Source organism: Pan troglodytes, chromosome 18 (assembly GCF_028858775.2).
Source record: "Pan troglodytes isolate AG18354 chromosome 18, NHGRI_mPanTro3-v2.0_pri, whole genome shotgun sequence".
NCBI classification, from domain to species: Eukaryota; Metazoa; Chordata; class Mammalia; order Primates; family Hominidae; genus Pan; species Pan troglodytes.
In genome coordinates, this window is record NC_072416.2 from 51,289,549 (window position 1) to 51,316,578 (window position 27,030).

Consider the following 27,030-nt stretch of genomic DNA (forward strand, 5'->3'; position numbering starts at 1 on the left):
TATATATTTTAGAGAATGCAGCTTCATGAGGGAAGACCCAAACAAAAAAGACACCGTTGCAGAAACCCCAATAAACTAGATGTGAATAGTCTCACTGGAGAAGAACGTGTTCAACTGATTAACAGAAGAAATGCTAGAAAGGTATTTTAATGTTTTTTTCTTAATCTTTTGTATTGATTCAATATTTAAGAGATCTCCAGAACACTATTTCATTATGCGGTGGTGTTTTCTAACAGACCTGGAAATGAGTTGAATCTATCAGATTTCTGAGGGAGGACATGCAGTATAATTTTATGCAGTCTAATTTCAAATCTTGCTTCATTAGCTGAGCTATTACATGAAATAAGTCATTTAACACATCTGTGCCTAAGCAGTGCCATTGCACATGATTGTACACTTATACAAGGGCACGACATCAAAAACAGTCATTCTCATCGGGGTGATTTCACCTCTCAAGGAATATTTGTCAGCGTCTGGAGACATCTTTGGTAGCCACAAGGAGAAGATGCTACTGGTATCTAGTGGGTAGAAGCCAGAGATGCTGCTAAACCTCCTACAGTACATAGAACAACCCCCACAATACCAGTTCACAATGTCTGTACTGGAAAGGTTGAGAAACTCTGATCTAAGAGGACACCACTCACATTATAGCCATCATAAATTTATATATTTATCACGGCAATTTTCTGTCAGATGACCTTAACATGTCTTTTTCTATCAAAATCATCATATTACATAATTTCTGATTGATGAAACTAGAATATCTTGAAGTTACCCTGTAGACTAATGCCACCTTTGTGGCTTATCTTCTTTTACTGAATGATGAATGATAGAGTGGAGATTTTTCAGAAATAGACTTACATAGATTTCTTGTTTTATGTTTGGATTAATATGTTTCTCTTTTACCTCACAAAATAAACAATAGAAACTTGTCACACTGTTTTGTATATGTATAGCTTTGACACACTTTTTTATTCTGATGAGCAAGCAACAAAATAATTAGGAAAGAAAAAATGGCGTCAGTGTAAGAACATCACATTTCTCATTGCATTATTTTTCTCATACACTAAATTACCTTACATAGGTCTGGTTCTGATTTACTGTCTGTTAAATGCACTCACTGCTAGGATAAAAATACCCAAAAACATTTGAATTTCTCATAAGAAATATTGGAATTAGAAGAAAACTATTTTAAAATAACAGTTGTTTTAATATTGTTGGGTACACCAACTCTTTAAAGTTAATGTTAATTTTTCCCACAATTTTGTAGAGATAGCTTATTCAGCTTTTGTTAGTATTTTAAAGTGTAGCATACATGTCTTAAGGAAAGAACAAGGTGACATTTCAGTAGCATTTTACTTAATTTTGTGCTTGTGTAGATTTTGTTACAAATCCTTCTTCTTCATCTTATACCAAAAATTCACATTACTAAATATTATGAATGAGTTTGTCTTAGCCAATTTTAAGGAAATGAAACAATTTGAATTTTTACCTGTTGGGTTTGATATTAAACATTCTAAATTTTATTTTTAATTGTTGTAACTTCATGAAAGGTTTGTTCATGTTCCTTAATTTGTAGAGTTTCTAATTGTCTTGAGTCTCTCGGGTACAGGCTTAAGGATTGATGAGTTATTAAGGAAAAGAATCTACCTGCTAAATCCCCATAAACCCCCAAGAGGGCCTCCATTTTCAATAGAAGCTTAATGAAGGAGATAATAAAAAAGAGAAGACAACAGAATTACAGAGACTAAGTAAATATACTTATTTCCTTAAATGTACTTATTTAAATATACTTCTTTAAATATATTATATAAATAAATATAAGGAGCTGGGGATGTGGTGGTGCACACCTGTAGTCCCAGCTACTCAGGAAGTTCAGGAGGGATGATTGCTTGAGCCCAGGACTTCAAGGCTGCAGTGAACTATGATCACATCACTGCATTCCAGCCTGGGCAACAGAGTGAGACCTTAAAAAAAAGTGAGTGAGTGAGTCTCTTTTAAAAAAAAAAAAAAAAAGGAAATACCATGTAAGAATACTTGTGTTGGGTGCAGTGCTCAGGCCTGTAATGACAACACTTTGGGAGGCCAAGGTGGGTGGATCATCTGAGGTCAGGAGTTCAAGACCAGCCTGGTCCAACATGGTGAAACCCTGTCTCTTCTAAAAATAGAAAAATTAGCCAGGCATGGTGGTGGGCACCTATAATCCCAGCTACTCAGGAGGCTGAGGCAGGAGAATCGCTTGAACTTGAAAGTCGGAAGTTGCAGTGAGCCAAGATCATGCCACTACACTCCAGCCTGAGCGACAGAGTGAGACTCCATCTCAAAAAAATAAATAAATACTTATAGGTAATATAACTGATCATATTAAACCTTATCTGTATCCTATCAAGATATAGTATTTAATCATTCAAAGTGGTATAGAAGAAGAAATTACTCAAGAAATATTTTTAGTCTCTAAAGGGACGTTAAATTGGTAGGTATAAATCACTTGTCCAAATGTAATGTTTTTAATTTAAATTTCAAAATATTATTTTGTCTGTGTCATATTATTACATTTTTTTCCAAATTATTTACTTATGATTGGTTAATTATACATACTTCACATATGAAAGATATATATAATTTTATACTTTTAGGGTGTCAATATATATAATCGATAACAGTATTGGTTTTTGAGACCTAGTTTTGTATCCTGACTCTAACAGGTACTAGCTAACTTTAGGCAAATTATATAAATTCTCTGAGGCTCAGTTCCTTCGTTTGAAAAATAGAAATAATACTATCTCCAAAGGAGGTAGTGAGAACTAAAATAAATTTTACATTTAAAGTACTTAGCACAATACTTGCCATATAATAACTTATATTTATTATGTGACAGGCATTATGCTAAGGTACTTGAATTGTCTCATTTTATCTTTATAAAACCCTATGAGGGAAGTATTATTGTTATCCCCATTTTACAGATCAGAAAATTGAGGCTGAAAGAGATTTACTGATTTGCTCGAGTTCACATAGCTGGTAAGTCTAACTCTAGAGGGTGTACTTTTAACTAGGCTATATGGCCTGTCCAGCATGGTAGTTATTCATTTTACTGTTCTAGTTATTCTACTTAAAACATTTAAAATTTACATTATCACATATTTATATATTACATCAGTAGTCCATAGGGTCACGGTGGGCCTTTTTAATATAATCATAAAGATTACCTAAGGTGGTTCAAAAAATATGTATTTTAAGGAAATAAACTCTGTAGAGCATACAATAAAAGCAATCAAGAGTTTTCTATGTAACAGTGTTGTAGTATTTAATCTGTTTCTAATTTACAGGTTGGAGGTGCATTTGCTCCCCCTTTGAAAGATTTATGTAGATTCCTAAAAGAAAATTCAGAATATGGAGTAGCTCCTGAATGGGGAGATGTTGTTAAGCAATCTGTGAGTATTTTACGAATACTAACTCATACATTATTTTCAAATTAGGTGCCATTCAATTATATCTTAGATTAATTATAATTAATAAAATATTCCATGAATTTGTGACAGCATTTTTCAGTTTGCAATTTTTATTTTGCAGTACATGTTGCAAATTTCTCAGATGCTTCTCAGGTTAGAACAGAAAATCAATAAATACTGATTTGTTTTTACATTAACCTCTAAGATACCATTTGAATGATGCCACAAAGAGTAATCAAATATATGAGCAAATATGTAAGGATATTCATCATGGTATACTAGTAAAAAATTGAGAATAAATTAATAGTTCATTAAGATTCTGGAAAACTATGCAATTTTCTTCTTTTTCTTTTTCTTTCTTTTTTTTTTTTTTTAGACAGGATCCCTCTCTGTCGCCCAGGCTGGAGTGCAGTGGCGCAACCTTGGCTCACTGCAACCTTCGCCTCCTGGGTTCAAGTGATTCTCATGCCTCAGCCTTCCAAGTAGCTGGGACAATAGGTGCCACCAACACACCCTGCTAATTTTTGTATTTTTAGTAGAGACGATATTTCGCCATATTGGCCAGGCTGGTCTTGAACTCCTGGCCTCAAGTGATCCACCCACCTCAGCCTCCCAAAGTGCTAGGATTACAGGCCTGAGCCACCATTCCCAGCCTAGGCAACTATTTTAAAGAGTATATCTTAGACCTAGTGCAGTGGCTCACCCCTGTAATCCCAGCACCTTGGGAAGCCGAGCCGGGTGGATCACCTGAGGTCAGGAGTTCAAGACCAGCCAGCCAACACAGAGAAACCCCGTCTATACTAAAAATACAAAAATTAGCCAGGCAGTAGTCCCAGCTGAGGCTGAGGCTGAGGCAGGAGAATCACTTGAACCCAGGAGGCAGAGGTTGCAGTGAGCCAAGATCACACCACTGCACTCCAGCCTGGGCAACAGAGGCAAGACTCCATCTCAAAAAAAAAAAAAACATATCTTAGAAGAACATCTAAAGGGAGAGAAAGTTCACAGTATATTAAAATCAGTAGTATTTAACCTCTTGGGATAGTAAAGCCTACACGTATGCTAATGGTGAATAATTAATAGATATTATTCTTACAGGTGTCCAAATGGAAAGGGCAGGCTATAAAACCAAGTTCGCTGTGATTCTATTTTTTTTGTTTCAGAAAGGGAGGTGGGGGGAATTATAGAATGTGTATAATTGCACAAGGAAAAAAATAGAACACATAATGAAATGTTAGCAATGGTTATCTCTGAATGTTGAGATGATGGATGATTTTTTTAATATTTTTTGTTGTGTTTTCTGCAATGAGCCCTGATGCCTTTGTAAAGAGAAAAAATAAGTTGATTCAGTTCAAAACAAAATTAAACAATAGTCGAATGAGTCTTGTCTTAAACCACTATCTAGAACTGCATTGTCACAAACAGTAGCCCCTCAGTAGCCACAAATAGGCACATGTGGCCGTTGAGCACTTGAAATGTGAATTCACATTAAGTGTAAAATACACAGTGGTTTTGGATTTTGAAGACTTTGTTGGAAAAAAAGAATGTAAAATATCTCAATTTTTATAGATTACATATTGAAGTGACAATATTCGGATTATGTTCTATTAAATAGACTATTACTAAAATTAATGTCACCTGTTTCTGTTTTACCTATTTTAAATGTGGCTACTATAAAATTTCAAGTTACATATGTGGCTTACATTGTATTTCTATTAGATAGTGCTGTTCCAGTGATTCTAAACTCTTAAAACTTCTAAGAGTTCTGGGACCCAGAAAATCAAGAATTACATGAAAGTAGCATAGATTGTTTTCTGTTGTCCTGGACTTTATGGTTCCCAATCTGCAAGTGCTACTGCAGGTGACCTTAGCCCACTTTGAGTATCTTTTTGAGCATGGCTCTATCTCCTTTATTCCCAAAGTGACAGTAAAATAATTCATATGAAGCATCTTACTATAACCTTAACCTTTAATATTCCTTCTTTATTGTTCTTCCCAATTAGAAGGGAGCCACTTCTTTGGTCTTCTAGGACAAGTGATGGTGTGAAACATGTAAGGGTTATGGAAGTACCCGTGAAAAAAATTTTTTGGACCTTATATTTTCTAGAATTATACTACAATCTTATGTTTTACAGTATGGAGGAAGGCTAAAGACCTCTTTACTCACTTATTCTGTGATAAAATGAAAAGTGGAAGAGCTGTTTGAAGCTACCACTTATATAAAATTAGGTTATTGCTATTATAATTGATTATTTAATATCAGTACAGAATAAATTTACAAATAATTACCTATTTTTCATGGTTATTTGTATGATAAGCTAATAACTCTTTATTTTATTTTCATGTAGGGATTATTAATGAATATATATTTCTTCCAGGGATTTCTTCCAGAAAGCATGTATGAACGTATTCTCACTGGTCCCGTTGTGAGAGAGGAAGTAAGCAGGCGGGGGAGACGGCCTAAAAGTGGAATTGCAAAGGCCACAGCAGCAGCAGCTGCTGCATCTGCCACCAGTGTTTCAGGCAATCCTTTGTTAGCCAATGGACTACTTCCAGGTGTGGATCTCACAACTCTTCAGGCCTTACAACAAAACCTACAAAACTTGCAGTCACTGCAAGTAACTGCTGGGTTGATGGGAATGCCTACCGGCCTTCCTTCTGGAGGAGAAGCTAAAAACATGGCTGCTATGTTCCCCATGCTGCTGTCAGGAATGGCTGGATTACCAAATCTGTTGGGCATGGGAGGACTCCTGACAAAGCCTATGGAATCTGGGACAGAAGACAAAAAGGGAAGTGACTCTAAGGAGTCAGAAGGAAAAAAGGAAAGGACAGAGAGCCAAAGTTCAGAGAATGGTGGAGAAAACTCTGTGTCAAGTTCTCCTTCCACATCCTCTACTGCTGCATTAAATACAGCTGCAGCTGCCAACCCATTAGCTCTTAACCCACTATTACTATCTAATATACTTTATCCAGGGATGCTTCTCACTCCAGGCCTTAATCTTCATATTCCAACTTTGTCCCAGTCCAATACTTTTGATGTACAAAACAAAAACAGTGACTTAGGCTCGTCTAAGTCTGTAGAAGTAAAGGAAGAAGATTCCAGAATTAAAGATCAGGAAGACAAAGGAGGAACTGAACCAAGTCCTCTCAATGAAAACAGCACAGATGAGGGTTCAGAGAAAGCTGATGCTTCATCTGGATCTGATAGTACATCGTCGTCATCTGAGGATTCAGATTCTAGTAATGAAGACTGATTCCCAGACTCTGCACTTAAAATATGAACTGATTTTGGATTTTTTCTTTAATAATTAATTGTAAATACCCCAGTGTTGAGTGCATCAATAACTTACTGACCGAACATTTCAGTTATTTGTTTAGAAGTGCAAACTGCTTTCAGAGACTTTTTGCATGTAATATTTCTTAAGATTCATAAGTTTCTGAACTCGTATGTACTATCAAATACATAAAGGTGTAAAATTACAACAAAAGACATTATAATTTTGTTGGGGTTAATTTTATGAAAATTATGCTCAATAAGAGTTGTATATTTAATATATTTGCAGTGAACACAGAATACTTTATGCATATTACTGATTTAATTTGAATATAGTTTTACAGCCTCCTTGACACCTATAATTTACAGATCAAAACTCAGCAATAATTTGGGCAGCTAATGAATGTCATGAAAGCTGTAGAATCTACATCACCATCCATTGCTTTAATTACATGAAAATGCTCTAGTGTTGTGATGCACTGCTGATGTTTCCAATTCAGGTACAAGTATGTTTTAAAGAAGAAATAAGTTTCCCAATCAGCCAATTTAACTGGCTACCTGTTACCTCAGCTGAGTTAGTTTAGGAAGTTTACATTCGTTTCTAATTCTATACTTGTTTTCAGGGGTTTTTTAAACACATCCTATATATCATGTCAATCTGGCAAGAAATATGACTTGCTTTTTGCTGAGCTTAATTCAGATATCAGTAAAATTAAGTCATAAAATAATCATGTGTCATGTGACTTTGGCACCCTATAGACATACTTAGTTTTAACTTTTCAAAGTTTGGCCTCCTATTAGAAATAATCATGTCTCAAATGAGTAATGTCTGTTTCCAGGGTTCAGAAAAGGCAAACTCATGAAATGCCACTGAAAAGAACTTTCAACACAGCATACTTCATGTAAAAGAAATTGTTTGTTTGCTTTCTTTGTGTAGATTTCTATTTGTGTTTTATGTCATGGAAATATTCCAGAATTAACAGATAATAGTGGTAAAGTAATATGCAGATAGTCTAAATTCATTTTGAGTTTCTAGGTGTAAGCAGACTAAATGTTGCCCAGAATCAGTGTTGGGTTATCAGTTTATATTAAATATACTGAGTTGCCCGTTTTGAAAATGCACTTTGAATAATCTCAAAAAGATGTACAAGTTATACCTGTAAACCACAAAAGTGAAGCCTAAGGCTTCTGTTCAATTTCATAGAATCCTTTACCATGTAAAATTTGTCTGATATTTGATTTGTGATACAATTTCTCCTGCTAAAGCTGCTATTATTCTGACAAGGTAGAGGTCCAGGTTCACCTTTATATATATTTAAAACAATTAGTACTGAATTGGACATAAAAATATTGACATTCTAAGGAGAGATATATGTTAGCATTTTTCTGGTACTCAAATAAGTTAGTAGTAAAGTCTGCAAGGGCATAAATTTAGGGGGAAAAAGTGTCCCAGTTCTCTCCTACAGAAAAAATACTTTCAGTATGTTTTGATAAAACTGTTGCTTTGTCATGAGTTAGTCAATTGTATCAGGTTTTCCAAGACCTTTACCAGTAAATTATGTTTCTGTATGTAAAATAACCCCTTATTAGAGAGACAGTGTTATATGTATTTACAAAATTATATAAGTTCCATTGGGATTGTATTGATTTTGTATTTTCCCAAAATAGTACTTTGAATTGATAGTCCTTTATGCAATGTCTTAGCAATAGTCTCTATAATGCCCATCCAGGAGAAGTGGGTAGTAATTCTTCATCATGAAAATGATATATTACATATTTAGTATCTTCCCTTTGCAGTATTGCACTTTTGTTTAACTAGAATACACCTATGAGATAGCCAAAGTTTTTCAAACACAGTTAACTTAGTTTACCGGTGGAGTATTTCAACACCAACCACATTTCCCTTCCTCCCTCTAATTCTACCCACATGATCTTTATTCCTTCCTTTCGCCAATTAAAAAAAAAAAAAAAAGGAAAAAAAATCTGTAGATCTTGTCACTAAAATCTAATTTATATCAAATTTATGAGAGAAAGTATTTTCCTAATTATGGTCAAATAAATTTGGTTAACATCCTAGTGATTCTCTTTCTATGTAATAAGGCAATTACAGTTTTCAAAGCATTAAGTCTAACATAACTTTAAACATTCTCTTAGGTTTCAAGACACTTCTATTTAATATTCATTGGGGAAAAGTTGTCCAGCTATCAGCTAAGAAAACACATGCAAATATGGTTGTGTAAAGTTAAGGGTTATAAGGAAAAAAAAATCAGTAGAATTACATAATACTAAAGTTGCAGTTGAAAGGATATCCAAGTATGTGTTGGTAGTTACTAAAAGAATTATAGCTGTTATTGCCTTGTATTTATAGCCCTTGTTTCAGGTTTTATGATTCAAGTCTTAGTCCAATCTTTCTTTTGGACATTTGCAATATTTACCAGTTGTGTTTTGTGTAGTCTGAATTTGCTTTCTGTAGTTGAGCAAACGTCTTAAAAAGTCATTTGTAATTTATTAAATTACTTTCTATGATGTTCTATAGAGCAAATGGAAGTTTAATTATTTTTTATTAAACATATTCTTTGACTACCCATGATGTCAGCCTCTGTACATGAGAATACTTTTTAAAATTGAATTTTATATAGAATTTATCTTATTCCAGTTATGAGAGACACCATAGTTGTAAATCTTTAAAAGGAAAATATACCGTGGAAGAATTTTTAAAACAAAAATTGGCTATAATTTTATCCACAGTATCTTAAATGCTGTCAATTTTTCATTTTGATTTAATTTTATTAATATTGTTCATTGTGGATATTGGTGACTGCAAAAAAAGCAAAAGCTGCTTCTTGGGCATTCAAATTGTTAAACCCCAATTTTGCAGCCCAATCTCAACTTCATGCTGAACATTAAGTATTATTTTCTTAAGTTTTTGGACTTTTAAAAAATTCAGAAATACTCAGAGATATTCCTCACCTCTTTAAGAAGTCCATTTTGGAAATCAATAATTATTTTTTTCCCTTAGTCTTAAGAGTGTTTCCTAACTCATTGCCATGGGTAGTGTTCTTCGTAAACATTGAAGAAAATAGTTTTTCCTCTAATTACACAACTAAAACAGTGGAGTCTCATACTCATTTAACTTGAACACATTCAACTACACTTTCATGTTTAGAAAACCTTTTTTTCATTTTTGTACAACATAACATATAAACACAAACCAACTGCTTCATCTAGTACTCACCCAGAGGAACAGTAGTCTGTTCCAGTGTTGGAGGAAGAATTGCCTATGTTGGACATTTTTGAGAAGAGATATGAGGTATAAAATGATGTATTCTGTAATTTGTGAGCTCTGTGAGAGAAAAGAGTGATTTTTTTTTTTTTTTATAAAGACAAGGTCTTGCTCTGCCTCCCCTAGGGTGGAGTGCAGTGGTGCGATCACAGCCCACTGCATCCTTGACCTGTTGGGCTCAAGCAATCCTCCCTCCTCAGCCTCCTGAGTAGCTGAGACTACAGCATGCATCACCACAACCAGCTAATTTTTGTATTTTTTGTAGAGATGGGGTTTTGCCGTGTTGCCCAGGCTGATCTCCAACTCCTGGGCTCAAGCAGTCTACCCATCTCGGCCTCCCAAAGTGCTGGGATTACAGGTGTGAGCCACCACACCCAGCCAGAAATGATTTTTGACTACACCTAATATTCACTTTATACAATAAACTTAGAACTTAATCTCTATATAAGCTATTTATTTTAAAATTCAGAAAAGCACAAAAATATTAAATCATAAACTAAAACTACCCAGAGATAAACACTGTCAGTAATATATTCAATCTTTTGTATATCTATGTTATTTACATGTAATGGGTTGAGTAGTGTCATTCAGAAACTGATGTCAACCTAAAACCTCAGAATGTGGCCTTATTTTGGAAATCGGGTCTTGGCAAATGTAATTAGTTGTAGTCATGCTGGATTAGGGTGGGCCCTAAATCCAATGACTAGTGTCCTTAGAAGAAGAGCAGAAGATACTCAAACACTGGGAAGGCTGTTTTGTGATAAAGGAGACCGGAGGGATGTTCCTACAACTAGGGAACACCAAGGATTGCCAGCAACCACCAGAAGCTAGGAGAGAAGTAACAAGCATTCTCCTTCATAGCTTCCAGAAAGAACCAACCTTGCCAACACCTTGATTTGGGGTTTCTAACCTGAACTGTAAGAGAATAAATTTCCATTGTTTTAAGTCACCTAGTTTGTGGTAATTTGTCATGGCAGCCCTAGGAAACTGATAGCTTTTCATATTAACTCAGTGTTTTATGGTACATAATTTCTACCTGCTGTAGGCTTTGAAAAAGAAGAAAAAAAACTTGGTGCACTGCCCTTAATATACTGACCTATGTCAAATAAGAATCCTGCAATGTAATTTTTAATACATAGTATTGATTCATACAGATGTAATTTATTTAATCATTAATTTAAAATGGACATTTGGGTTTATGTAGACATTTTTGCATCCATCCCTAAATAATTTGCTTAATTCCTAGAACTGAAAATACTTCCTCTGTTTTTAAGGACTTCAGTTTATGTTTCCATGTTTATAATGAAGCTACTAGTAGCTATTTATACTAACATTAGCAGCATAAATTTTGTGCATGCCCATTTATTCCCAAATCTTTGCCAATGCTGTGTATTGTCTTTTTAAATAATCTTTGCCAAATTAATAGGCATAAATTATATTTTGTTCTTTAAAATTAACTTATTGTTCTTTTTTCCTAGTTAAAAAAAAAAAAGACATCCATATTATAGAAAATCCAAGGGGACAGGGGAAGCACAAAGTAAAACCCCCATAATGCTGAATTCAGAGATAATCATTAACCTTTGGGTAATTTTTCTTTGCATATACATAATATATATTTGAATAACAATGGAGTTATACTGTACATACCATTTGTAACCTACTTTTTTCATTGACTATATCATGACTATCTTTCCATGTCATTAAAGAATCTTCCACAACATTATTAAGGGCTTTCTAATATTCCAATATATAGATGTATTATAATTTAATACCCAATTATTGAACATTTAGATATATAATATTTCAGTTTGGGGCTACTAAACAATAAGGTGTTTCTAGTTAAATATTTGCATACATTTATGATTCTTTCGTTAAATATTTAGGCATGAAATAGTTGTGTTTGAGTCTTGGAACCAGTAAGATTGTTCTATTTTATACCTCAACAGCAAAGCGAACAGGATATGCAGGATGCCTGCATTTATAATTAAATAATCTAAATGTACATTACGAAGTATTCAGCTCATGTGTATCATATATATGCATTATATATCACAGGGGTTTTTTCCTGTTTTGCATATTATGCAAACAGTAGACAAGAAAACTGGAGTGACTTTACTAATACCAGATAAATAGACTTTAAAACAAAAGAAAATTGCTAGAAATAAACATTTTATAATGATAAAAAAGGCCAATCTACTGGGAAAATATCACAATTATAAACATATATGCACTTAACAACAAAGCTGCACAATTCATGAAGCAAAAACTAACACAGTTGAAAGAAGAAGTATACAATAAAACAAGAATAGTTGGGAGACTTCAATATATCCTTTATATAATGGATAATATAACTTTTTTATTTTATTATTATACTTTAAGTTTTATGGTACGTGTGCACAATGTGCAGGTTTGTTACATATGTATACATGTGCTGTGTTGGTGTGCTGCACCCATTAACTCGTCATTTAGCATTAGGTATATCTTGTAATGCTATCCCCCCTCCCCTGGTGTCCATGTGTTCTCATTGTTCAATTCCCACCTATGAGTGAGAACGTGGTGTTTGGTTTTTTGTCCTTGTGATAGTTTGCTGAGAATGATGGTTTCCAGCTTCATCCATGTCCCTACAAAGAACATGAACTCCTCATTTTTTATGGCTGCATAGTATTCCATGGTGTATATGTGCCACATTTTCTTAATCCAGTCTATCATTGTTGGACATTTGGGTTGGTTCCAAGTCTTTGCTGTTGTGAATAGTGCCGCAATAAACATACATGTGCATGTGTCTTTATAGCAGCATGATTTATAATCCTTTGGGTATATACCCAGTAATGGGATGGCTGGGTCAAATGGTATTTCTAGTTCTAGATCCCTGAGGAATCGCCACACTGACTTCCACAATGGTTGAACTAGTTTACAGTCCCACCAACAGTGTAAAAGTGTTCCTATTTCCCCACATCCTCTCCAGCACCTGTTGTTTCTTGACTTTTTAATGATCACCATTCTAACTGGTGTGAGATAGTATCTCACTGTAGTTTTGATTTGCATTTCTCTGATGGCCAGAGATGATGAGCATTTTTTCATGTGTTTTTTGGCTGCATAAATGTCTTCTTTTGAGAAGTGTCTGTTCATATCCTTCGCCCACTTTGTGATGGGGTTGTTTGGGTTTTTTTTGTAAATTTGTTTGAGTTCATTTTAGATTCTGGATGATGAGTAGGTTGCAAAAATTTTCTCCCATTCTGTAGGTTGCCTGTTCACTCTGATGGTAGTTTCTTTTGCTGTGCAGAAGCTCTTTAGTTTAATTAGATCCCATTTGTCAATTTTGGCTTTTGTTGCCATTGCTTTTGATGTTTTAGACATGAAGTTCTTGCCCATGCCTATGTCCTGAATGGTATTGCCTAGGTTTTCTTCTAGGGTTTTTATGGTTTTAGGTCTAACATTTAAGTCTTTAATCCATCTTGAATTAATTTTTGTATAAGGTGTAAGGAAGGGATCCAGTTTCAGCTTTCTACATATGGCTAGCCAGTTTTCCCAGCACCATTTATTAAATAGGGAATCCTTTCCCCATTTCTTGTTTTTGTCAGGTTTGTCAAAGATCAGATGGTTGTAGATGTGTGGTATTATTTCTGAGGGCTCTGTTGTGTTCCATTGGTCTATATCTCTGTTTTGGTTCCAGTACCATGCTGTTTTGGTTACTGTAGCCTTGTAGTATAGTTTGAAGTCAGGTAGCATGATGCCTCCAGCTTTGTTCTTTTGGCTTAGGATTGTCTTGGTAATGCGGGCTCTTTTTTGGTTCCATATGAACTTTAAAGTAGTTTTTTCCAATTCTGTGAAGAAAGTCATTGGTAGCTTGATGGGGATGGCATTGAATCTATAAATCACCTTGGGCAGTATGGCCATTTTCACAATATTGATTCTTCCTGTCCCTGAACATGGAATGTTCTTCCATTTGTTTGTGTCCTCTTTTACTTTGTTGAGCAGTGGTTTGTAGTTCTCCTTGAAGAGGTCCTTCACATCCCTTGTAAGTTGGATTCCTAGGTATTTTATTCTCTTTGAAGCAATTGTGAATGGTAGTTCACTCATGATTTGGCTCTCTGTTTGTCTGTTATTGGTGTATAGGAATGCTTGTGATTTTTGCATATTGATTTTGTATCCTGAGACTTTGCTGAAGTTGCTTATCAGCTAGGAGATTTTGGGCTGAGACGATGGGGTTTTCTAAACACACAATCATGTCATCTGCAAACAGGGACAATTTGACTTCCTCTTTTCCTAATTGAATACCCTTTATTTGTTTCTCCTGCCTGATTGCCCTGGCCAGAACTTCCAACACTATGTTGAATAGGAGTGGTGAGAGAGGGCATCCCTGTCTTGTGCCAGTTTTCAAAGGGAATGCTTCCAGTTTTTGCCCATTCAGTATGATATTGGCTGTGAGTTTGTCATAAATAGCTCTTATTATTTTGAGATACATCCCATCAATACCTCGTTTACTGAGAGTTTTTAGCATGAAGTGCTGTTGAATTTTGTTGAAGGCCTTTTCTGCATCTATTGAGATAATCATGTGGTTTTTGTCTTTGGTTCTGTTTATGTGATGGATTATCTTTATTGATTTGCATATGTTGAACCAGCCTTGCATCCCAGGGATGAAGCCAACTTGGTCATAGTGGATAAGCTTTTTGATGTGCTGCTGGATTCAGTTTCCCAGTATTTTACTGATGATTTTTGCATCGATGTTCATCAGGTATATTGGTCTAAAACTCTCTTTTTTTGTTGTGTCTCTGCCAGGCTTTGGTATCAGAATGATGCTGGCCTCATAAAATGAGTTAGGGAGGATTCCCTCTTTTTCTATTGATTGGAATAGTTTCAGAAGGAATGGTGCCAGCTCCTCTTTGTACCTTTGGTAGAATTTGTCTGTGAATCCATCTGGTCCTGGACTTTTTTTGGTTGGTAGGCTATTAATTATTGCCTCAATTTCGGAACCTGTTATTGGTTTATTCAGGGATTCAACTTCTTCCTGGTTTAGTCTTGGGAGGGTGTATGTGTCAAGGAATTTATCCATTTCTTCTAGATTTTCTAGTTTATTTGCATAGAGGTGTTTATAGTATTCTCTGATGGTAGTTTGTATTTCTATAGGATTGGTTGTGATATCCCCTTTATCATTTTTTGTTGCATCTATTTGATTCTTCTCTCTTTTCTTCTTTATTAGTCTTGCTAGCGGTCTATCAATTTTGTTGTTCTTTTCAAAAAACCAGCTCCTGGATTCATGGATTTTTTGAAGGTTTTTTTGTGTCTCTATCTCCTTCAGTTCTGCTCTGATCTTAGTTATTTCTTGCCTTCTGCTAGTTTTGAATGTGTTTGCTCTTGCTTCTCTAGTTCTTTTAATTGTGATGTTAGGGTGTCAATTTTAGATCCTTCCTGCTTTCTCTTGTGGACATTTAGTGCTATAGATTTCCCTCTACACACTGCTTTAAATGTGTCCCAGAGATTCTGGTATGTTGTGTCTTTGTTCTCATTGGTTTCAAAGAACATCTTTATTTCTGCCTTCATTTCATTATGTATCCAGTAGTCATTCAGGAGCAGGTTGTTCACTTTCCATGTAGTTGAGTGGTTTTCAGTGAGTTTCTTAATCCTGAGTTCTAGTTTGATTGCACTGTTGTCTGAGAGACAGTTTGTTATAATTTCTGTTATTTTACATTTGCTGAGGAGTGTTTTACTTCCAACTATGTGGTCAGTTTTGCAATAAGTGTGATGTGGTGCTGAGAAGAATGTATATTCTGTTGATTTGGGGTGGGGAGTTCTGTAGATGTCTATTAGGTCTGCTTGGTGCAGAGCTTTGTTCAGTTCCTGGATATCCTTGTCAACTTTCTTCTAGTTGATCTGTCTAATGTGGACAGTGGGATGTTAAAGTCTCCCATTATTATTGTGTGGGAGTCTAAGTCTCTTTGTAGGTCTCTAAGGACTTGCTTTATGAATCTGGGTGCTCCTGTATTGGGTGCATATATATTTAGGATAGTCAGCCCTTCTTGTTGAATTGATCCCTTTACCATTATGTAATGGCCTTCTTTGTCTCTTTTGATCTTTGTTGGTTTAAAGTCTGTTTTATCAGAGACTAGGATTGCAACCCCTGCCTTTTTTTGTTTTCCATTTGCTTGGTAGATCTTCCTCCATCCCTTTATTTTGAGCCTATGTGTGTCTCTGCACGTGAGATGGGTCTCCTGAATACAGCACACTGATGGGTCTTGACTCTTTATCCAATTTGCCAGTCTGTGTCTTTTAATTACAGCATTTAGCCCATTTACATTTAAGGTTAATATTGTTATGTGTGAATTTGATACTGTCTTTATGATGTTAGCTGGTTATTTTGATCTTTAATTGATGAAGTTTCTTCCTAGCATCGATGGTCTTTACAATTTGGCATGGTTTTGCAGTGGCTGGTGCCAGTTGTTCCTTTCCATGTTTAGTGCGTCCTTCAGCAGCTCTTGTAAGGCAGGCCTGGTGGTGACAAAATCTCTCAGCATTTGCTTGTCTGTGAAGGATTTTATTTCTCCTTCACTTACGAAGCTTAGTTTGGCTGGATATGCAATTCTGGGTTGAAAATTCTTTTCTTTAAGAATGTTGAATATTGGCCCCCATTCTCTTCTGGCTTGTAGAGTTTCTGCTGAGAGATCCACTGTTAGTCTGATGGGCTTCTTTTTGTGGGTAAGCCGACCTTTCTCTCTGGCTGCCCTTAACATTTTTTCCTTCATTTCAACTTTGGTGAATCTGACAATTATGTGTCTTGGAGTTGCTCTTCTCGAGGAGTATCTTTACGGCATTCTCTGTATTTCCTGAATTTGAATGTTGGCCTGCCTTGCTAGGTTGGGGAAGTTCTCCTGGATAATATCCTGAAGAGTGTTTTCCAACTTGGTTCTATTCCCCCCTTCACTTTCAGGTACACCAATCAGACGTAGATTTTGTCTTTCCACATAGTCCCATATTTCTTAGAGGCTTTGTTTCTTTTTACTCTTTTTTTCTCTAAACTTCTCTTCTCACTTCATTTCATTCATTTGATCTTCAATCACTGATACCCTTTCTTCCACTTGAAGCTTGTACATGTGTCACATAATTCTCGTGCCATGGTTTTCTGCTCCATCAGGTCATTTAAGGTCTTCTCTACACTGTTTATTCTAGTTAGCCATTCATCTAATCTTTTTTCAAGGTTTTTAGGTTCTTTGCAATGGGTTCGAACATCCTCCTTTAGCTTGGAGAAGTTCGTTATTACCAGTCGTCTGAAGGCTTCTTCTCTCAACTCGTCAAAGTCATTCTCTGTCCAGCTTTGTTCCATTGCTGGTGAGGAGCTGCATTCGTTTGGAGGAAAAGAGGCACTCTGATTTTTAGAATTTTCAGCTTTTCTGCTCTGGTTTCTCCCCATCTTTGTGGTTTTATCTACCTTTGGTCTTTGATGATGGTGATGTACAGATGGGGTTTTGGTGTGGATGTCCTTTCTGTTTGTTAGTTTTCCTTCTAACAGTCAGGTCCTCAGCTGCAGGTCTGTTGAAGTTTGCTGGAGGTCCACTTCAGACCCTGTTTGCCTGGGTATCACCAGCAGAGGCTGCAGAACAGCAAATGTTGCTGCCTGATCCTTCCTCTGGAAGCTTCGTCTCAGAGGGGCACCCAGCTGTATGAGGTGTCAGTCAGCCCTTACTGGGAGGTGTCTCCCAGTTAGGCTACTCGGGGGTCAGGGACCAACTTGAGGAGGCAGTCTGTCCGTTCTCAGATCTCAAACTCTGTGCTGAGAAAACTACTCCTCTTTTCAAAGCTGTCAGACAGGGACGTTTAAGTCTGCAGAAGTTTCTGCTGCCTTCTGTTCCACTATGCTCTGCCCCCAGAGGTGGAGTCTGCAGAGGCAGGCAGGCCTCCTTGAGCTGCAGTGGGCTCCACCCAGTTCGAGCTTCCCAGCCCCTTTGTTTACCTACTCAAGCCTCAGCAATGGCAGATGCCCCTCCCCCAGCCTTGCTGCTGCCTTGCAGTTCCATCTCAGACTGCTGTGCTAGCAGTGAGCGAGGCTCCGTGGGCATGGGACCCTCTGAGCCAGGTACGGGATATAATCTCCTGGTGTGCTGTTTGCTAAGACCATTGGAAAAGCACAGTATTAGGGTGGGAGTGTCCCGATTTTCCAGGTACGATCTGTCATGGCTTCACTTGGCTAGGAAAGGGAATTCCCCAACCCCTTGCACTTCCCAGGTGAGGCAATGCCCTGCCCTGCTTCAGCTCACACTCCGTGGACTGCACCCACTGTCTGACAAGCCCCAGTGAGATGAACCCAGTACCTCAGTTGGAAATGCAGAAATCACCTGTCTTCTTCGTCGCTCACGCTGGGAGCTGTAGACTGAAGCTGTTCCTATTCGGCCATCTTGGAACTGGACCATTGGATAATTTCATTTCAATATCAGTCATTTAGTCTGGATACACCATAATGCAGACTAATTTTCCCTCTGCTTAAGGTCCACACAAAAATATTACCAATAAAATTTACTTGTGTATCAACTTTTGCTCCCGAGGCTTGGGAGAAAAAAAAAAAAAGCACTAGACCAGGCACATAGGCCCATGCCTGTGATCTCATTTAGGGAGGCCAAGGCAGGTGGATGAGTTTGAGACCAAGCTGGGCAACATGGAAAAACCCCATCTCTACAAAAAAATACAAAAATTAGTCAGGTGTGGTGGCACATACCTGTGGTCCCGGAGACTCCCAAGAGTGAGGTGGGAGGATTGCTTGAGTCCACACAGAGATTGCAGTGAACCAAGATGGCACCACTGCACTCCAGCCTGGGTGACAGAGCAAGACCCTGTCTCAAAAAAAAATCACTATACAATTGAAATTCACAAGAAAATGTGCATACTTAACCTTCTTTTTATTTATTTATTTACTTATTTGTAATATTTTGAGATGTCATCTTGCTATGTTGCCTAGGCTGGTCTTGAACTCCTGGGTTCAAGCCATCCTTCCATCTTGACTTCCCAAAGTACTGGGATTACAGGTGTGAGCCACCATGCCCGCCAGCCCTGCTACACTATTCTTGGCCCCTCAATGACTACATGAATTTTGGGATCAGCCTGTTGAGTTCCACGAAAAAATTATATTGGGATTTGTGTGGGAATTTCTTGAATTTATAGTTAATTTGTTGAGAAGTATTATGTTTATAGCATTGAGTCCTACAATTCATAATATATATGGCATATATTTCAATTTAGTCAGTTCTTCCTTGAAGTCCCGGGGTAATTTTTATATTTATCTTAGTCCCTTTGTAGTGCTATAGCAAAACACCTAAGACTGGGTAATTTACACAGAGCAGAAATTTATTTTCTCAGTTCTGGAGGTTGGGAAGAACAAGATCAAGGCTCCAGCAGATACAGTGTCTAGTGAGGGCCTGGTCTTTGCTTCCAAGGTGGTACCTTGAATGCTGCTTCCTCTGGAGCAGAAAAATACTATGTTCTCATGACGCAGAAGGGACAGATTGACCACCACCCCCAAGCCGTTTTAAAGGCACTAATCTTATGCATGAGGGCTTGCCCTTATGTCTTAATCACTTCTTAAAGGCCCCACTTCTTAGTGCTATCATCTTGGGAATTAAGTTTTAACACAAGAATTTTGGGACACACATTCAGGCTATCACAATACTCTTCATAAAAGGCCTGGTGTATATTTTGCTAGATATATTCTCAGGGTTTTGTTGCTATTGTGAATAGAATCTCTTTTTCTATTACATTTTCTAATTTGTTATTATTGATGTATAGGAACGCTAATAGTTTTTTAAGTTGATCTTGAATTCAACAACCTTGCTAACTCTCTTACTAGTCTTAATAATTTATCTGTATATTCTTCTGGATTTTCTGCATAGACAATCACATGGTCTGAAGATACAGGTAATTTTATTCTTTCCAGTTTAAAAATTTTATTTCCTTCATTTCTTTCTTTCTTTCTTTTCTTTTCCTTTTTCTTTTTCTTTTTTTTTTTTTTTTTTTTTTTTTTTTTGAGACAGAGCCTTGCTCTGTTGCCCAGGTTGGAGTACAGTGGCACAATCTTGGCTCACTGCAACCTCCACCTCCTGAGTTCAAGAGATTCTCCTGCCTCAGCCTCCTGAGTAGCTGGGATTATAGGTATCTGCCACCACACCTGACTAATTTTTGTATTTTTTTTTTTTTTTAGCAGAGACAGGGTTTCATCATTTTGGCCAGGCTGGTCTCCAACTCCTGACCTCAGGTGACCTGCCTTCTTTGGCCTCTCAAAGTGCTGGGATTACAGGCATAAGCCATCTCACCCTGCCGATTTATTTCTATTATAGGTTGAATTACATTCATTTCTGATGTTGTGCCACTGCACTCCATAACCTAAAAATAATATGGCAATTTCATATCTATTAGTCTAACACATTACCTAGGACTTCCAGTGCCATGTTCAATAGAGACAGCGATAGAAGGTACCCTTGTCTACGTCCTAACTTTGATGAAAAGTGCTTCTAAAATTTTACTATTAAGTATGATAATTGCTTTACATTAAGGAAGATATGGCCGGGTGTGTGATGCACACCTGTAACCTTAGCACTTTGGAAGGCTATGGGGAGGATTGCTTGAGCTGGGGAGGTGGAGGTTGCAGTGAACCAAGATGTTGACACTGCACTCCAGCCTGGGGACAGTGAGACCTTCTCTTAAAAAAAAAGGAAGCTGGCTTGCTAATAGCGCATTATCTGATGTTGACTCTGCCCTTGCATTATTGTAATAAAACCTAATTCACCATGATGCATTATTTGTGTGTGTGTGTACATTGCTGTATTCGACTTGGTATTATTTTATTTAAAATTTTGGAATTCATGTTCATGAAAGTTAATAATAGCTAACATCTATTTGGTTTTCTGTGTTCTGGGTATTGTTAGGTTACTTTCCTTGAATTATTTCATTTCATCCTAGAAGGCTTATTGTAAAGGTTATTTCCCCCTTTATCTATGAGGAAGTTAAGGCACAGTGAAGGCAAGTCATTTTCCCAAGGAAGATAAGTAGTGGCAGCAGGAATACAAATCTGGATTGCCTGGCTCCAGAGGCCGAGCACTAAGCACTACCCCGTGCCCGCTCCCTGTGACAAAGACTCGTCATTCAGACTGTTCTATCATGAACTTTCCTTGTACATGGAAAACATCCAGTTTTGTACCAAGATTGTATTATTCTCTATAGATAATTAGATAGCTCTTCTTTTTCTTTTATTAAAAAAAAACTTGTCAAACTTTTATAAAAACCTATTTAATCCTATCACCTTTGCTAGCCCGACGTTGACGGTTTTGCAGTGCATTTGCAAGCTCCTGTCCTGGGGATATTGGGGAGGTATACATCCCATAAAGCCAGGGATACAGACCACAGAGCAGCAGTAGACTTCCCCACCCTCCAGCACCCTTGTTTTTTTGTTTGTTTGTTTGTCTGTCTGTCTGTCTGTTGTTTTTGTTTTTTGGGGTTTTTTTTTGAGACGGAATCTTGTCACCCAGGCTGGAGTGTAGTGTGATCTCAGTTCCCTGCAACCTCTGCCTCCTGGGTTCAAGGGATTTTCCTGCCTCAGCCTCCCAAATAGCTGGGATTACAAGTGCCTGCCACCACACTCGGCTAACTTTTTTGTATTTTTAGTAGAGATGGGGTTTCAACATGTTGGCCAGGCTGGTCTCCAATTCTTGAGCTCAGGTGCTCGGCCCACCTCAGCCTCGCAAAGTGCCGGGATTAAAGGCATGAACCACTGCACCTGGGCAACATCCTTTCAAGTACTGGGGTACACCCAAGCTCCCAGCTTCTAGCTAGGAGTCATTTGGTCCCCCTTTATCCCAAAGGACCTGTCACTGTCTTCAGTTTCCAAAGCCCAGCAGGGTCCAGGCTCTTCAGGCTCCAACCACTTTGCATTTCTTTTCTGCTTTTCGTTCATGGAGATGATTAACTTATTTTTCAGCCTGGGTATGTCTTTTTTATTTACTTAATTTTTTATTTTTTATTTTTTTGAGATGGAGTCTCATTCTGTCACCCAGGCTGGAATGCAGTGGTGAGATCTCCGTTCACTGCAACCTCTGCCTCCCAGGTTCAAGTAATTCCCTTGCCTCAGCCTCCTGAGTAGCTGGGACTACAGGTATGTGCCACTATGCCTGGCTAGTTTTTGTATTTTTAGTAAAGATGGGTTTTCACCATGTTGGCCAGGGTGGTCTCGAATTCCTGACCTCAGGTGATCCGCCTACCTCGGCCTCCCAAAGTGCTGGGATTACAAGCATGACCCACCATGCCCAGACTTTATTTACTTTATATATCTCACCTATTACTGCCACAGTTTGCAGAAGAGAGGATGCCCTCAACCCTAACTTCTCCAAACCATCCCAAATGGGAAGTCTGCTCCACATCAACAGTGTTGTTGTTTTTAAAGACCATATGTCAACATGCCAGATTATAGCAAAAGGATGTTGAGGGAGCAATATGAAAGCAAGCCTGAGAGTCCTGGAGAGAAGGTGGCAGAGCTGCCTTTTGAAGGTGGTCACTCCCTCAGACCTTGCCCTTCCTGCCTTGTTCCTCCAGTTGTCAGATTTGCTGTTGGGGCCTTCACTGGGGAGGGGGGGGTCTGGACTGAGAAGGAGGTGGAGAAGCTGCCAGGGGCCCTTTTGGATCCAGAATTGAGGCAGCAGTTCCAGCCAGGTCCAGAGATGGGGGCTGCCCCCCAGCCCCAAGGGAATGGTACTGATTCCAAAACATGGCGAGACCTCCCTGACCGGAGAGGGAGGTGCTTTCTCCCTTGAGTCACCTGAGCCCAGGCTGGAAGGCACAAGGGGGAGGATGAGGCCAGCTCACTCTAGCTCCATCCCCTCCCTTTAACTCTGTGCTAGTCACCCTTCCAGGTTTCAGTCCCTTTTCGTAAGTGTCCTCCCTGCAAAGTCTGCAGACAGCAACACTCCCTTGCTCCAGTTCACCCCGCACTGTCCTTTCTTTTAGCAACCCCATGGGTATGAACTTGAGATGATTCACTTTCCTAAAAGCCTCTTTGAGCTGAAAAAGGTGTGGGTGGCTCGGCAAGGCTTGGAGTGAGGGCTGCCTCTTCTCAGAGCCGCTGTGAGGGCCAGGGCCACCTTCCCTGGTGGGTGTCTGTGGCCTGAGCAGTGGCGCTGGATGGCACCGGCTTTGCAGGCAGCCCGGGTCATCCCCAGCGGTCTGGGAGGCTGGGGGTGCACCGGTCCCCACTCCCGATAGAGCCGAGGGTCCTTTCTCACCTAAGAGGTGACTGTCTTGAAGAGTGGACACAGAGGAGCCAGCAAGCTGGGCGGTATAGGCACCTGGGAGAAAATCTGCAGCTCGGTCTCAGAGAGAAGTCTCCACCAACACAGCTATTGTAGAGATGGGGAAACTGGGCCAAGAGGGAAGGGAGCTTACCCAAATCACCAGCCCTGGAATGCTTTGAGCTTTGGGGGTGGATCTCCCAGGAAACGCGTTTTATGGCACCGCCACCTCTGGTCACCCACCCCGAGGTGTGGCAGGCCTGGACAGACAGCATGACTGAGGGCCAGGCTGGTGAAGTCAAACCTACCACTCAGGAAGGAGACCCAGACCTTCTCCAGACAGAGTTCAAATGTGAGGACTGCCTTCTTTGGGCCTCAATTTCCCCATCTGAATTCCAAGGATCCTTCTAGCTCCTACACTCTGGGCCAAGCTTTTCCTCTGAGCCCCAGTCAGCCTAGAAGACCAGGGGTACATCTTCCTTGGACAGAGACCCCCGATAGGGGCAGGAGGAGGTAGGGGTGGGGGTAGGCAAGGTTCCTGTAGGGAGGTGGAGCTGTCATCAGAGATGGTGTCTGCAGGCAGTGGGTGTATTGTGGCTCTGCTACTACTTGCTGGGTGACCCCGTGACATTTCTTTCCCCACTCTGGACCTCAGTTTCCCTATCTGTTCTATGGAGATAAGATGTCTGCCTACAAATTTGGGGACTTGGATGTGTGTGGGGGCCAGTTGCAGTGTTTCTTAGGTGTGGTCCTGGGGCAGCCTGTACCACCCCATAGCGATTTCTGGGCCCCACCCTAGGCTCACAGGACCAGAATCTCTGGGAAGGAAGCCTGGGAATTTGCATTTCCACAGGCATGGCTGATTCTGACATGATTGAAAAAGCACTAATAGTATATGGCAAGCTCCTTATAAAAGATAAATCCATAGCTGCCTTTTACTAAACATAAATCTCATCTTCCCTTCCTCAGTTAAGGACACACAACCCAGTTGAAAATCACTGTGCCTTTCCAGATGCAGAATTTGACCTTTCCAATATGATTCTGTTAACTGTTACTTTCTGTAGTTTGTATTCCAAAACAAGGGGATAGCTTTCCATTTTTTCAATATAAATGTTTAAGTTGGATATGCTTTTTCAAACTGGACACACACTCACACAGTTGAGAATTTCAGCTATGGCTTCCTCTCAAATTATTAGCCCGTTTCTGCCAGGGAACAGTTTTTCCAGACAAGACTCTGGACAGAGGCTTGTGGGGCCCCCTCCTCATCAGAATCACTAGATCATGACTGACCCCTAGAGGTGGCTTTTCTGCTTAACTGTCAGCCCATGGGCTGGGATGTAACCCCCAAAGCTGCAGCAGAAGCTTCCACTCGTCCTGGGCCACCCCTGTGATCTGTGGGGGAAAGACCTGTCCCTTGTCCTCTGAGCCCAGCTGGCCTCCCAGTCATTCAGCAGATTGGAAAGTCGAAGCATGTGCTGTGCTTGGCTGGGCTCTCCTGTGCCCCATTTTGGGGTTAGGTGGAGTGCATTCCAGCCCCCAGCATCTCTGCTGTTTATTCCCACCCCTCATCCCCACCCCCATACACACTAACAAGTACAAACACAGGTGCAGTCATGGGCACACGCCACCCTGGACAGCACCATTTCCGACTCAGCAGGGCAGTTTCCTTGCAGGGAAGTTAATGGGCACCAAAGAAAGCTCAGGGGACAGGGAGAACCTCTGTTGAGAAGAGACTCCTAGACCTGACTCTGCCTCTGGTTTGGTCGGGGTTCTTGAGAAAGTTGCTTCCCCTCTTTGGTCTCAGTTTCCTCAGCTGAGAAATGGGGTGGGGGCAAATGGTCTAAGGTTCTGGGAACCTCTAAGTCAGATGAGGGAGAGGCCCTGGGGGTCAGCCGCATGCCTGAGAGGCAGGACAGACCCAAAGGTGGGCAACCTGAGAACATCAGGTGGGCTCAGAGCTGGTGCATGAGCCCCACAGCCTGCAGAGCAGCCCTGGACTCAGGAGCCCGCTCACACCAGCCCAGTGGGACTTGAGAGATGTGGGGTCCAGCCTCTCCTACGATTGCAGGGCTGGGGGCTGGGAGCTGCAGATTCTGACCCCACAGCTGCCTTAGACATGCCAGATGGGCTGGGGCAAGACACACCCCTCTCTACGAAATGAGCAGGCAGTACAAATAGATACACTAAAGAAGGGCTGTGGGATGGACCCAGCTGTAGCCTGGGGCTACAGACTGGCTTCCAGGGTACTCAAGCAGCTGGCCTCTGGGGTAGCAGCCCTGGGTGTGAGAAGCAGGACTCAGAATCTAGGCCAACCGTCCACAGGAATCCCCTCTGGAGAGCCCGGGCACTCTGCAGGAGGGGCAGCAGGCAGCAGGTGCACCAGAAGCATGTTTCACAAGGTGCCCAATAATGCCTCTGCTCTGATAGGCAGCAAGTTGGAACATGGATGCAGTAGGCAGGGTGGTGGCTGCTCCCCACAGCCAGGAGTCCAGCCCAGCACCCACCTGAGTCCACCTGAGTCCTGCTCAATTGGGTCATCCGTGCTCTGGGCCCTCTGGTCCCACCCACAGAGGGAGGGCTTTGGGGTGACCAGGTGAGCTGGCCTTTGTGGAAGGATGTAACTGACTCCTGAGCCTGGTGAGCTAGGTAGCCCCCAATGAGCATCCTCACCCCCACCTCTCCAGCCCCCCTCATTCCCTGATCCTCCCATCCCCTCCCCTGCCCCAGCAGTCTCCTCTGCTCACTCTTCTCTGCTCACTCTCCTCTCTTTTCCTGCTCCCAGGCTCACCTGGTCACGTGTCCTTCACTTTCCTCTGAGTCTCCCTCTTTCCAAGCCGCCTCCACTCTACTGGACACACTGTCCCTTAAGACACCAGAGTACACAAGCTCAAGTCCCTGCACCTCATCTTTACTCCCAGACATGGGAGGGACATGACATAAAGACCCAAACGCCACTTGGCAAGAGTTCTGGGGTATGCAGAGGGGCAGATCTGAGGCTGTAGAAGCTCCAGTGGCTCCCTGCAGGAAGCTGCATGTAAGCTGGCTATTGAATGTGGCTCTGAGCTGAGACCTCTCCTTGAAGCTCCAGTCCAGGAGCCAGCTGCCAGCTGGACCCCGCCATTTGGTGCCTCAGAGAAACCTTGCACTCTGTAGGTCTAACTCTGAACCCAGAAAATCCCCCCATGTCAGCCCTGTCTCTTAGGGAAAGCACCATCTCAGACCCAGTTCTGCACCAAACCAACATTTGAGTCATGGGACTCCTGCCCTGCACTGTGAGCACTCTGGATAAGCCAGTGCCGAGGGGGAAAGAGCTCTGCCTGCCCAGCCAAAACATGAGTTTCAACTTCACCTCCAGCTCTGAGAGCTGTGTTTAGGGAAGGGCCCTCGTCCAGTTTGCTGTAGAAAGACCAGTCTTCCACTGTATGGCACATGGATGGCAGGGGCAGAGTGCAGGTGGGGAGAGCAGAAGGTGGGCAGGGTGGACGAGGCAGGGACATGGCTGTAGCCATGGAGATGGGAGGACAGACAGGACTTGGTGGCCACTTGGATGAACCAAGGGAGGGGTCTGGAAGAGACACCCAGTTTTGTTCAGATGTGTAGAGCGTGGGATGCTGTTCATTGATCGATGGAGGAGGAGGAGGAAGAGGTGTGGCATGGGAGGAGGTAGCTGAGCTCTGTCATGAATGTCATTTGAAGTTCCCAGGGAGAGCCTGGTCCGCCAGCACCTTCACTGCTTCAGCCGGCCCTCAGGGTGCCTGTGCTCCCTGGCCC

The 27,030-nt window shown here is 40.3% G+C and overlaps 1 protein-coding gene and 1 pseudogene across 38 annotated transcripts in view; both read left to right on the forward strand.

Moving 5' to 3' along the window:
• CHD9 (chromodomain helicase DNA binding protein 9) overlaps positions 1–9,310 on the forward strand; it is a 272,245-nt gene extending 262,935 nt beyond the window's left edge. For 34 of the 38 annotated variants that reach the window (XM_009430786.5, XM_054668389.2, XM_024349833.3 and 31 more), the window contains 3 exons: positions 13–141; positions 3,327–3,431; positions 5,825–9,310. In XM_009430786.5, coding sequence (XP_009429061.2) covers positions 13–141; positions 3,327–3,431; positions 5,825–6,700 — 1,110 coding nt within the window. In that variant the 3' untranslated portion in view covers positions 6,701–9,310. Of the gene's footprint in view, positions 1–12; positions 142–1,612; positions 1,752–2,963; positions 3,019–3,326; positions 3,432–5,824 lie in introns of those variants that run through there. The other 4 variants (XM_063797120.1, XM_063797122.1, XM_063797121.1 and 1 more) reach the window with 2 other exon arrangements.
• Positions 9,311–25,382: 16,072 nt separating this feature from the next.
• On the forward strand, positions 25,383–26,297 carry LOC100612055 (uncharacterized; annotated as a pseudogene).
• Positions 26,298–27,030: the final 733 nt, after the last annotated feature.